Source organism: Lepisosteus platostomus, chromosome 1 (genome assembly GCF_059453375.1).
Source record: "Lepisosteus platostomus isolate fLepPlt1 chromosome 1, fLepPlt1.hap1, whole genome shotgun sequence".
Taxonomy (NCBI): Eukaryota; Metazoa; Chordata; class Actinopteri; order Semionotiformes; family Lepisosteidae; genus Lepisosteus; species Lepisosteus platostomus.
Window position 1 is genome coordinate 64,669,740 of NC_142611.1, and position 12,893 is coordinate 64,682,632.

The 12,893-nt window shown below is 49.7% G+C and overlaps 1 protein-coding gene across 2 annotated transcripts; it reads left to right on the forward strand.

The window, feature by feature from the left end:
- Positions 1-327: 327 nt before the first annotated feature.
- On the forward strand, positions 328-11,182 carry znf740a (zinc finger protein 740a). Of its 2 annotated transcripts, none has more exons than XM_088633532.1 (8): positions 328-460; positions 1,722-1,811; positions 2,562-2,704; positions 2,820-3,008; positions 4,698-4,814; positions 5,451-5,574; positions 6,200-6,318; positions 7,427-11,182. In XM_088633532.1, the coding sequence occupies exons 3-8, from the start codon at positions 2,660-2,662 to the stop codon at positions 7,604-7,606; spliced, it is 774 nt and encodes a 257-aa protein (XP_088489658.1). In that variant the 5' UTR covers positions 328-460; positions 1,722-1,811; positions 2,562-2,659; the 3' UTR covers positions 7,607-11,182. The 2 variants fall into 2 exon arrangements, with proteins under 2 accessions (XP_088489658.1, XP_088489657.1); XM_088633531.1 differs by having other exon boundaries at positions 334-464.
- Positions 11,183-12,893: the final 1,711 nt, after the last annotated feature.

Below are 12,893 nucleotides of genomic sequence, written 5' to 3' on the forward strand. Positions count from 1 at the left end.
TCTGCAGGTTTCTGGTCCACCATCTAAAGCAGACTTTGAATCATAGCATTGAATAATAACAAGGAAAAAAAAGTTAGATTGGCAATCCTTAATAAAGTAATAGTTATTTAAGAATGATCATGAAAGCAGGAAAAATTTACTAGCACAATCAACGCCTCAGCCTTCATTTCGCCTTCCATTCTTTAGAGTGCTGCTGCTTTCGTGTGGCCACATGGTGGCGCGCTGTACATTGACCTTCCAAAGATGGCCGTCATACAGCTTCATTACCTCTAAAAGATGGCGGATGAAGGCACGCGGTCTCCCCCCTTCCACCTCGACCCCCCTTGAGTCACGTGACGCAGCTCTCCCCGGGGAGCACTTCCGGTGGCGTTTCCTGTGTTTGTAAACTGCTCGTAACACTGGAGCTGACCGAGAGAGATTGAAAAAAAAAAAAAACGGCTTCGCACGAGGAAATAAACGAGTAGGTAAATAAATGGGATTTTACGCGCCTTGATTTCTGTTGGGGGTTAAAATTACTCCGGAGTGTTTATATCGCCAGTTCTGTTCGAAAGTAGCCCGGAGAGTGGTTTCCGAGGCGATGCTTGTCCACACGCCCTGTGTTGTCTGGGGCCAGCGAATGGCCACGGAACATCAAGACTTTATTAATTCATTTTCACAGAAATCCGACTTTCACTGGGGGGGAAAAAGCCCTCATCTGCTATAAAAAAACAAGTTGTATTCTTCCCCTTCTTTGCTCCGAGCCCGGTGTTCCTTCAGTTCGGAGTGCGGTGGGACCGGGCAGGCGACTGGGTCGCCCTAAGGAGAGCGAGGCAGGAGTCGGGCTGAGCCCCGAGCTGTTGTTGAGAAGTGTTTCACGTGTCTTTGAACATTAGAAGACAGGCGACCCAGTAAAGAGCTTTTCAAAGTGGGGAGATCTGGGGAAGAACTCCTTACAATCGCACGGATCAATGACAGAAGTTGATAGTTTTGCAGCTGTTCTGTGCTCTCTGTTTTAAAGGTTAATAACTTGTCTAGCGATTACTCGCCCCGAGATTATGTTCGATTGGGCACGAAAGTGAGCCTGCGTTGCCAGATTGCATCTTGAAGTCCGACATGAAGTCGTGCACTCGAGCCAAAGGCGTTATTACATTTTTTTTTCTTCTGGAGTATTTTTAGATGTGTTTTTTTTCAGGTCGCCAAGTACGTCTTGGGCTTCTCCAGGAAAGTGATGGTTTTGAGAATGTAGTAATCGTAGTACAGGCAGCTGTAGTCTAAACGCTCCAGTTGTATTTCGTTCGTTCTTCTGAGACACAAGAGATTTAAAAGAAAATATACGAAGAGGAGTTTCAACTCAACAGGGCCTGCCAGTTTCTCACCAGAGAGTTCAGTGTACCGGTAGAACCATTCACTATATTACTGTAGTGGTTTATAAATACTGATTGAAAATGGGGATGAAAAAGGTGTTTCTCTGAAGGAACAGCTTCTCTTCAGTCTTGGGCAGAGGCCCTGACCTGAAAGTATAAGTGGTCCCTTACCATTTCAAGTGGAAATTAAAGGCAAAGTGGGTTTAGGGATGAAGGCATTTCTTTACACCAAGAGGTGTGGGTGATGGAAGCAGCCTAGCCAGCCACAGTGCTGAAGCTGATTTCCTGGGATAGTCCAGCTGTTCATCTACCAAAGCCAGCTAAGCAAGGGCTGGACAAGAGCCCACTGCAGTCAGTGACCCCTCCCCTCTCTTCCAGGGCCCGGCGTGGGTGTGTCCGAGAGACCTGATCCCAGACAGGTCTGCCCAGGAGTGAGGGCGCGCTGGGACACAGACTGCAGCTCTGCAGGTGAGGGAGTCCCAGGGGTGGAAGAGCCAGGACGATAAGTTTTAGAAGAAGGATTTGGAGTGTGCAGGGCTGTAATTCTGAAAGGTTTTGGAAAGAATGTATTAATGTATTTTTATTTGATTGATTAGAATCAATCTTCTAGTCAAATCTAGAATCTTCAAATTGATTATTGATTAGAATCAATCAGTCTGCTTCTTCATAGCAGCTCTACTCATATTGAGTTTTATTCAATTTCTATTACATCTATTATTATGTTACCTTATTTTCGTAACCTCAATTTTGTGATTTTTTTGTTTTTGTGATTTTCGTGAGCTCGCAGAAAAGACATTTCATTGCCAGCAGCTACTGCTGCACGCTGTATTGTTGTGCATTTGATAGATAAATTTTGATTTGATTTGATCAGAACCTACTCTATTGCCCACATACTGTGAAAATAATATGGGTTACAGGCTGTAGACAGATCAATGTAATATAAGTAGAATTCAGTACAAAAGCTTAAGATTCAAGTGTGAGCTGCATGCACATGTATGATGTCTATGCAATGCTGTGAAGGGGCTCGTTACAGTATTTGTTTCCATTGTGTGCTAAAATCATGAAGCGACCTTGACACTTAAGTGCTTATAAGAGATCTCTCGCCATCAGTTTCTCTTTCCCATTATCTTTCTCACTCGGATACACCTTTATCCCCCTTTCTCCACATCCCGTATCCCTCTTCCTCTGTGTTCTCCTCCTCCTCCCTTCTCTCTCCAGGTTTCTTGCCAGATGACCGGGGTGGGCGAGGTGTCCTGACACACAGACCAGCCTGACTGACGGCTCCTTCGGTTTCCCCAGCGACTGTAACCGCGGCGATGACGCACCTGCCGAGCAGCGCTGTCCGCGACCACATGAAATGGGTCTGTCTTCCCTTCCGCCTGTTCCTGCCGCCGCCGCTGCCGCCGGGTCCCGGCTGTCTTGGAAAGTCTCGCGGTCTTCACGGCGGGGTTCTGTGTGTCCGTGTGTGTGCGGCAGGCGGGGTTGCTGGGCTGCGAGGCGGTCCTGTCCAGTATGGCGCTGATGCAGGCCAGCTCCATGGCGGGGCAGAAGAAGATGATGTCGCCGCTGGGCCAGGGGGCAGCAGGCGCGGGGCAGAGAGACGGCGGTGACCGCGGTGCCCAGAGTCACATGGTCCTGCCCACGGGGCTCAGCTGCCCTCCACTGGTGAGGCTCTCGCTTGTTTTTCCCTTGTCTCTTCGCTTCACAGCCTCCTCGTACATCCCTAGCACCCAGCAGCCTGGCCGCTACCTGGATGGGAGACCTCCTGGGAGAGCTAAGGCTGCTGCTGGAAGAGGTGCTAGTAGCACCAGTAGGGGGCGCTCACACTGCCGTCTGGGTGGGCCCTAATGCCCCCGGGTAGTGATGGGGGAAACTGTACTTTGGATGAGACGAAACTCAGGTCCTAACTTGCTGTGGTCATTAAAAATCCCAGGTAATACCCTGATATCCTGGCCAAATTTCCCATTGGCTTTTATTTCCTTCCTTGCATCTCTGCCACGAGGCCATGTGTGCTTGCTCAAGCACTAATGTTCTGGACGTTCACAGCATAGAGATTCTGTTTTTCTTCTATGCTTATATTCTGTATCACTTTCCCCCGACATGTGTTTATTTTCTAAAGCAGCCTGCATATACAATATCAGATACTCTTTCCGTCCTTTACCGCTGCTGCGTGTTCGCAGACGGCTGAGCAAGATCTGCGGTTTCCAAATCCATGTTTTCTGCTCTCCAGGACATCGTATTGCCATAAAGATAAACGTTTTAGTTAAATTCTAATTATCTTCACCTTTATCTCGCACGTCTCAGGAGCCTTTTTGATCTTTAATTGCTTGGTTCAGTTCTGTTGCTGGTGTTATGGAAGAAGGCAACACTCACGATGTTACAGTCAGTGGGTATCTCCCCTGTCTCGAGAGACTGCAGGGGGAGGGTTGTCATTGAATTAGGAGTAACATCTCGTTTCCTTAAGTACAGCTGGTATAAACCCACCGAGCCCTGGAGTTCCTAAAACTCTTCTGTCTGTCTAGTACTGTTTAATACCCAACTGTCTTTGCTCTGCCAGAGGGTGTGCGGTCATATACTTCATTGGTAAATGTCTGAATGGAATATTTAATACATTAACCATTTCCTTTACTGTTCTTTAGCTGTTTAAATACTAAAAAAAACTTTATTCTGTTTATAAATAGGAGGTAATGAAAATAGAGCGTACTAGAACTTGAACAAGCAGGATAATCAGTAATTAGAATAGTCATGATCTCCAAATTGTAAAAATTTTGCCAAGAATATACCCAAGTGGTTGGTATAATTAGAGGCACATGTGTTCTTGTTCTCTGGCACAGCTTAAGTGAAAAGAGTAATACATCAGGCACTCTGGGTTGAACAAATATTTATTCATAATAACACGACACAAACTAAACATCGCACAACATAAATATACAAGTCACACTGTTTCTAAAAAGGCATCTCAAGGATCTAAGTCTTGACAAATCAGAAAAACCCCAGACCGCTACCGTGTATTCTAATCCTATATAACACCTAGTCGGCCCCAAAAAAGAGACAAACCTGCCTCCTGCACCAAACATAATATAACCTAGAGTTTGACCTTTGTAGACCCAGACGCTATGGGACACCTCAGGTCCTTTCTTGTTTTGAAACTCTGAGAATTACACACGTTCACATGAGCTAGATGTCTGACTGGCGGCCCTAGATTCTTGGGACGCCTCACTAGCCACTTCCAGTTTCTGTGACTTTGTTGTTCCTTTGTGTCAAGCACTTTCTTTCCCCCTGTATTTCCGGAGTTGATTTGTTGGCTAGCCTGTGACTTATTAATCTAATGCTCTCTCTCCCTGTCTGTCCCAGCTCATTCGGAAGGAAGGGGAGTTCCACTCGTCCCGTCTTCTGGACGACAAAGAGCTGAGGGAGAGCGAGGAGCTGCAGCTGAAGAAGAAGAACAGGAAGTCGGGAACGCCCTGCAAAGTGAGGGGGACGGGGGGGGTCAGTGGGGAGGGGGCAATGGCACGATGGAGGTTAGATAGAAACAGAGAGGACAGGCTGTGCTCCCACTGCCAGCGGGGAGAAATAGAGACAGAGGTGCACTTCCTACTGCACTGTGACAGATACTCTGGGATTAGAGAAACATCCTTCCCGAAATTCAGAAATCTAATCCCAGAGTTCCCACACCTGCCAGAATCACAACGGGTCCCAATCCTACTGGGAGGAGGGAACTCAGTTGAACTGGCAGCCCAGTATGTGATCTCCTGTCACAGCCTGAGGAACAGTGAGTCTGTCTCCCAATCATGCTCCATCTGTCTACAGTATATGTCTTTGTTGTAGATGGCTGTAATATGTCTGTAGATTTTATATTAATGTTATTTTTTTTGTTTTGTTCCATGTTAGTTGTATTATTTTTATTTGGTTTGACAACACTGATTGTACCCATCGGTCATGCTAATAAAGCACCTTGAATTGAATTGAATAGAAACAGAGGGGGGGGGGGTGCGTGTAAACAGGGAGAGCGGGACAGAAAAATGAAAGGGGGTGAGATGGGAGGGGGCGGGGGAGAGGATGACTGCAGCTCTCTGTGACCTCTGACCTCCTGCGTGGCGCCGACAGGTAGTGGTGGTGGATGAGAACGGGGACTGCTCCCTCAAGCTGCAGAAGAGCTTCATCTGCGAGCACTGCTACAGGGGCTTCCGCAGCAGCTACCACCTGAAGAGACACGTCCTCACGCACACAGGTGAGCGCCCACGGGCGCAGCGGTTAGGGATCTGGACCTGAAACTGGAAGGTTGTGGGTTCGTGTGTGTGTGTGTGTGTGTGTGTGGTGCATGCTGGGGGACTCTGGTGTCAAAGCTGTGACTGTATACTGCCACCCCCTTAACATCCTGCATCCTGCAACAGTGGCCCAGTGGTTAGCATTGCTACCTCGCAGCTCTTGGGCCCTGGGGTGCTGTCTGTGTAGAGTTTGTGTGTTTTTCCCATGTTGGGATGGGTTAATTGGCTTCTGGGCAGACTGACCCTGGCGTGAGTGAGAGTGATGCGTGCCCTGCGATAGACTGGCATCCTGTCCAGGGTGAACCTTGCCTTGTGCCCTGGAGGATCGGCTCCAGCACCCCTGCAACCCTGAGTTGGATGAAGCAGATGGAAAATGTTTGTATGTTTGTAGTGTATTAATCCTTGAATAAAGTCCACTCTGGGTTTCCTAAACACGCCCTTTAATCCACCTGGTGCAGCAGTGCCTCACCCTTTCTCCGATCTGCTCGCAGTGGGGGAATATGAAGCACTTTGTGATGAAAATCCCGGTATAAAACGTCGGCAGATTGTTATTGTTGTTGCTGACCTGCCTTGTCACCTGGGGCGCAGGGGAGAAGCCGTTTGCCTGTGATGTGTGCGACATGAGGTTTATTCAGCGCTACCACCTGGAGCGACACAAGCGGACACACAGCGGAGAGAAGCCCTACCAGTGCGAGCGCTGCCAGCAGGTAAGGACACAGCTGGAGGTACCCACTGACCACTGACCTCCAGTACACCATCCCACTGACCACTGACCTCCAGTACACCATCCCACTGACCACTGACCTCCAGTACTGCATCCCACTGACCTCTGACCTCCAATCCACCATCCCACCGACCACTGACCTCCAGTCCACCATCCCACTGACCACTGACCTCCAGTACTGCATCCCACTGACTACTGACCTCCAGTCCACCATCCCACCAACCACTGCCCACTGCCACACACTGCATCCCACTGACCACTGACCTCCAGTACTGCATCCCACTGACCTCTGACCTCCAGTACTGCATCCCACTGACCTCTGACCTCCAGTACACCATCCCACTGACCTCTGACCTCCAGTACTGCATCCCACTGACCTCTGACCTCCAGTACTGCATCCCACTGACCACTGACCTCCAGTACACCATCCCACTGACCACTGACCTCCAGTACTGCATCCCACTGACCACTGACCTCCAGTACTGCATCCCACTGACCTCTGACCTCCAGTACACCATCCCACTGACCACTGACCTCCAGTACACCATCCCACTGACCACTGCCCACTGCCACACACTGCATCCCACTGACCACTGACATCCAGTACTGCATCCCACCGACCACTGCCCTACCGCCACACACCGCCTCCCACCCACCACTGCCCACTGCCAAACACCGTCTCCCACCGACCACAGCCCACCGCCACAGGCTACAACCACTGACCACTGACCCCTGGCCACCATGCCCTGCACCCCACTGACCACTGGCCTCTACTCGTTGCATCTCACTGATCACTACATACTGCACCCCCTGACCCCAGGCCACTAACTCCCACCTGCTGCATCCCACTGTGCCCACACGCTCTGACCAGCAAGTCTTTCCTCTCCTTCCATCCTGTCCCTCTGCCTGTCTGATATCTGTCTCGCCCTTCCTGAGGCTAAAGGTCTCTTCAGCTCCTGCCCTCTTGTCTTTCTTCCCCCTGCACTTACCCCAACCCACACACACACACACACTCACACTCACACTCTCTGCCTGGACCTGTCACCCCCCCGCCCCTGCTGACTCCTGCCTGGTTCTGTTCGCTCCCGCAGAGTTTCTCGCGGTCGGACCGGCTGCTGCGGCACCGGCGCATGTGTCAGGGCGGAGGAGGGGCCAAGGTGGAGGCCCCGTCCTGCCTGGAGCCGCGGTCCTACGCCCAGGACCCCAACCCCCCTCCCACGGCCTCCTGGAGCCCCCTGACGCAGACGCCCCCAGGCCGGCTGGCGGTCTGACGGCCCCCCTCCCCCCACCCGTCGTTGAAGCTCGCAGCGTCATGCACTCTCACGCCGAACAGGGCTCAGTGGCGCCCCCTCAGGTGACCAGCAGTACTGCAGCTCCAGCAGCGGGACTCTGGGACTGAGACGAGACGGAGACGATGCCGCTTCACCAGCTCATTTCTCTGTTGATAGATGTCTGGGATGTTTTATTTTTTTGTACTTTTTTTAATGTTGTTTTCCTCGGGTAAACGTTCTGTTTTTAAAAGCTCGTTTTCCGTGCTGCCGGTGGTTGCGAGGGCAGGGGTGGGGTTTGCAGGAGCGGCGCAGTACTTCGCTGCGTCTTGAACACCACGGCGCCGATCGATCTTCACGTGTTGGGAAAACTCGGAAAATAAAACCGGGCTGCCCTCGCGGCGCGGCTGCTCCGGGCTCTCGCTCCGAGCGCAGGGAGAGCTCCGCGACCGGGACCGCTGAGGGGGGGTCCTTGGGTGAGCGAGGGCCCTCTCGGCTCCCAGGGGAACAGCCGCCGCCCGCGGGGACGGCGAGGAGCGCGCCGCCCTCCCCCCGGTGCTGCACAGCATGGTGGGAGGGGTGGGCAGGACTGCATTCTCCCATGAGTGTGTGGGGGTGTGTTTGGGGGGCGGTTGGGCGCTGCGAGCTGAGAAACACAAAGAGACCATTAAGGGATCCAGTGGGGGTGGGGAGAAAATAATTGGTGATTCCAAATTTCTGTCAACAAGGAGAAGAACTGAAAATTCATAAAGCTGAGATGACTTTGCTTGCGGGCACACATGAAAACATAAGAAAGTCTGCAGACAGGAGGGGGGCCCTGGCTCTTTGGGCTTTTAGCAGCCCATTGGCATGGGGGTATAATTGCAAGAGCAGATTGTACAACTGAAAGACCAGGACGTTGGCAGCGGGCTGGCGTTAGTTACATGCCAGCTGCAGCTGATGTCATTTCCTGCCTGTGGGGAATGGAAACTCTGAAACTCTCTCTGGATCAGCGTCCCCCGTTGTGTCCGGCTTACTGCTTGAGCAGTGGGCGATGGGGAGCTGTGTTTTTATTCGGATGCGCGGCAAGGTACACTAGTACGTTAGTGGAGGTCGCCTGTGGGTCAGAGCAGTGCCTGTCCTGCTGGCACAGCACTCGCTGAGCCCTGCGTGTGTGGCCTTCAGCGCAAACTGAAATCACTCAGGATACAATTGCAAGTAGGCAGCTCTGGCAATTTCAGTATTTTTTTATACAATATGTAAGTATTACAAAAGAGTTTTGTGGCCTTCAGAGACAGTGGGCTTTTTTAGGTACAGCAGTCTGAAGTCTGGACAGCTGTTGGCAGTGATGTTGCTCCCTTCCAGCCAGAGGTAGTCAGGTGCGGTCACTGCTGGACCTTGTAAGACTGGCTGTCTTCTTAAGAGAGACTCCTTGTAAGACTGGGCTGTGTCTTCTTAAGAGAGACTCCTTGTAAGACTGGGCTCTGTCTTCTTAAGAGAGACTCCTTGTAAGACTGGGCTCTGTCTTCTTAAGAGAGACTCCTTGTAAGACTGGGCTGTGTCTTCTTAAGAGAGACTCCTTGTAAGACTGGGCTCTGTCTTCTTAAGAGAGACTCCTTGTAAGACTGGGCTCTGTCTTCTTAAGAGAGACTCCTTGTAAGACTGGGCTCTGTCTTCTTAAGAGAGACTCCTTGTAAGACTGGGCTCTGTCTTCTTAAGAGAGACTCCTTGTAAGACTGGGCTCTGTCTTCTTAAGAGAGACTCCTTGTAAGACTGGGCTGTGTCTTAAGAGAGACTCCTTGTAAGACTGGGCTCTGTCTTCTTAAGAGAGACTCCTTGTAAGACTGGGCTCTGTCTTAAGAGAGACTCCTTGTAAGACTGGGCTCTGTCTTCTTAAGAGAGACTCTTTGTAAGACTGGACTGTGTCTTAAGAGAGACTCCTTGTAAGACTGGGCTCTGTCTTCTTAAGAGAGACTCCTTGTAAGACTGGGCTCTGTCTTCTTAAGAGAGACTCCTTGTAAGACTGGGCTCTGTCTTCTTAAGAGAGACTCCTTGTAAGACTGGGCTCTGTCTTCTTAAGAGAGACTCCTTGTAAGACTGGGCTCTGTCTTCTTAAGAGAGACTCCTTGTAAGACTGGGCTCTGTCTTCTTAAGAGAGACTCCTTGTAAGACTGGGCTCTGTCTTCTTAAGAGAGACTCTTTGTAAGACTGGACTGTGTCTTAAGAGAGACTCCTTGTAAGACTGGGCTCCGACTTCTTAAGAGAGACTCCTTGTAAGACTGGGCTCTGTCTTCTTAAGAGACTCCTTGTAAGACTGGACTGTGTCTTTAAGAGAGACTCCTTGTAAGACTGGGCTCTGTCTTAAGAGAGACTTTTGTTGTAAGAGAGTCCTTCTAAGACAGGCGTTGTCTAAGACTGGGCTCTGTCTTAGGGTCTTTCTAGGACTAAACCTTTCTAAGACAGGGTCCTTCTAAGACAGGGCTCTGTCTTCTTAAAAGAGGGTCCTTCTAAGAATGGGCTCTGTCTTTTTAAGAGAGGGTCTTTCTAAGACAGGCCGAGTCAAAGGTTGGGCCCCGTCTTCTTAAGAAAGAGTCCTTCTTAGACAGGGCTGGTCTAAGACTGGGCCTTGTAAGGAAAGGTCATTCTAAGACTGGGCTCTGTCTTTGTCAGCTGGGGTGTTTCTAGGACAGGGCTTTCTTCTATTGCAGAGAGGGCTGTGGTTCACACTGCCGTGCCGTGGCTGTCCCGGAGTCGGGCAGCGGAGCGGACTGGACGAGCGACCGCACTCGCCTGTCTCCAGGCTGAGAGACGGCCACGTCTGGCTGTGATCTGAGAAGTGCTTCTCGGCCTGTACGATGAGCCTTCTCGTCTGCGGGACAGCCGGGACGGCTCCCTCGGCTCGGTGGGATGGGAGCACTGGTTTATGCCAGTGGCACGGAGCGGTGGGGGGGAAACCCAGCTCCCGGATCCGGAGGCTGCCTGGCTCGGACACTTCCGACTGAAGGCTGGCGTGGGAAGGTGGGAGTCCGGTTCTAGCCTCAAATCTCAAGGAGCCGTTCTTTTTATAATGGAATCTTTTTAAAACACTGGAGCAAAAAAAAAAAGAATGGACATTTCTATTAAATATCCCTTTTTTTAATTTTGGAAAGAAATCCGAGACGACCCAAGGGTGGATCAGTGTTGAGAACGCAGGCTGTCGATTAATTTAAAACCTCTCGAGATTTCAGACCCTCTCAGACATGCCTACTGTTTCTACTGCTGAATTATTACAATTTTCCTGTTTTTTTTATTTTGTAGTGATTGATCTTGATAGGGAATTTAGGAATGCAACTGTGTGAGCCAGTGTAGCATAGCACTCACCAACTAGCTTGTTTGTATTTTACTAGACTTGCATGTAGAGCTGAGACCCTGACAGTTTAGCTAACGAGATCGCCTGTGAGACCTTTGTGTAGGTGAAGAAGTACAAAAATTAAAATTGATGATTATTGAAAACAGGAAAACTAATACGTATCCCTTTGCCCACTGGGTTAGTTCCTCCAGTGTATCAGCTGAAGTGCAGGGCTTCCGTTAAGAGAAAATAAAAGATTTTTTTACAAACAACGACTCTTCTTTTTCCTCTGTATTGACTACTGGACTGCCTCTCTAGCGGTCTTTGATGTACTTTTTAAAAAAATCATCTCTGGTCTTCTATAGCTCACTTTCGCTAGACTCTTCCCTGTTAAGAAGGTTATGAGATACTGTATCTTGCCGCTGTGTCAGAAAAAATAAAAATGTATTTAGAAAATATTGGAAGGAGTATAAAAGTAACTTCTGACCCACTGGTATGGTGCAAGGGATTTTTAAGAGTCTTGTTTTTACACTTTGACATGCAAAAGTAAAACGGGTAATCGTTTCATATTTAAAAGTCACCCCATTGAATTATATTTTCAATTGTTATAGGTTGTGTTCTGTAGCACACCTTTATTTATCGTGAGTTTTCCCATCTCTTCTAGAGAAAATGGGGCAGATTTGCAGTGAAAAGTACTTGCTGTAGTGCTTACCTCTGCCCGCTCGCGGGAGGGTGACGTGCGCAGCCACGCCCCCCTGTCAGAGCCTTTCGGCACTTGACGGCCTACAGAGATCCCAGCACGACTAATCCCAGGCGAAACCCAGTCCGATAACTACCTGACTCGGGCTTCAGCCCTGCAACGCCTAGGACATAGCGCTCTTTAACAGACCGAGATGGTCTGTGGCTAAGGATCTGCGCCTGTGGCTAGAAGGTTGCCGGTTCAAATCCCGCAGGCGGCAGAGAAATCGTACTCCGTTGGGCCCCTTAACCCCACCTGCTCCAGGGGCACTGTACAATACCTGACCATGTGCTCTGACCCCAAGCTTCTCTCCCTGGCTGTGTCTCATGGAGAGCAAGCTGGGGTATGCGAAAATACAAATTTTTAATGCAAGAAATTTTAAAGGGTTAATAAAGTAATATTATTATTATTATTATTATTATTATTATTATTATTATTATTATTATAATATCAATCTTAACCTTTCGCGCAGTTGCAGTACAGCTGCTCTGTGGAGCACCGCTCTATCATATAACCTGCATTAGTCTCCCTCCAGGACAAGGAGGTGTATAGACGGAGGTCTGAAGATTGCATCACGTGAAGAATTTTGTAAAAAAAAACAGGCTGCAATAGCAGGCTATGCCACGTGTCGTTGACTTTCCACAAAAAAAAAAGAAATCGAAGCTTTAAAATGATGAGCCGGGGTGTTATTGCATATTTTCTTACACTGTCTCCTCGCCAGCAGGGGGAACACGCGCCTATAGAAACGCGGTACACGGTGAGCGCTGTTTGACTTTAAACCGTACACCTGGGAATGAACACCAACCCACAAGATGGCGCTGTTCACCTATCGGCAGCTTTTATTTCCAATTCCGTCTTGTTCCCTTCTGGGCTCTGCTGCATAGGCAGGGAGCAGCAGAACGGTGCGCTACAACAGTCCTGCCTCTTCCCTCACTAAATTACTATTATTATAGTTTTTTTTAGTATTGGGGATCCCCACAGGCCTGCTGTGTGACCTTGTCAGACCAGAGCCCAAAACACCCCCATAAGAAATCTGCACTGCACTGGCTGGTATTCCACAATTCCTATGCTCCTTCCTACAATTCCTGGCTATAGCATGCCTGTTCCACACAGCCCAGCCCTCCAAATAGTCACAGAGCAGACCTTTCCCTCAACCTGCTCAAATTTTAGCGATCTCGGATGAGGCGTGCTTGCTGGTGTCCCTATGGTCCACTGCAGAAAGCAAGAGCAGCTCTCGCTTATGT

What these genes read in the sequence shown, in the direction of transcription:
- znf740a (XM_088633532.1), top strand. Translation starts at nt 2,660, where the DNA reads ATGACGCACCTGCCGAGCAGCGCTGTCCGCGACCACATGAAATGG. An exon ending in TCCGCGACCACATGAAATGG is followed by an intron (nt 2,705 to 2,819) that starts GTCTGTCTTCCC and finishes TGTGTGCGGCAG; the next exon opens with GCGGGGTTGCTGGGCTGCGA. An exon ending in AGTCGGGAACGCCCTGCAAA is followed by an intron (nt 4,815 to 5,450) that starts GTGAGGGGGACG and finishes TGGCGCCGACAG; the next exon opens with GTAGTGGTGGTGGATGAGAA.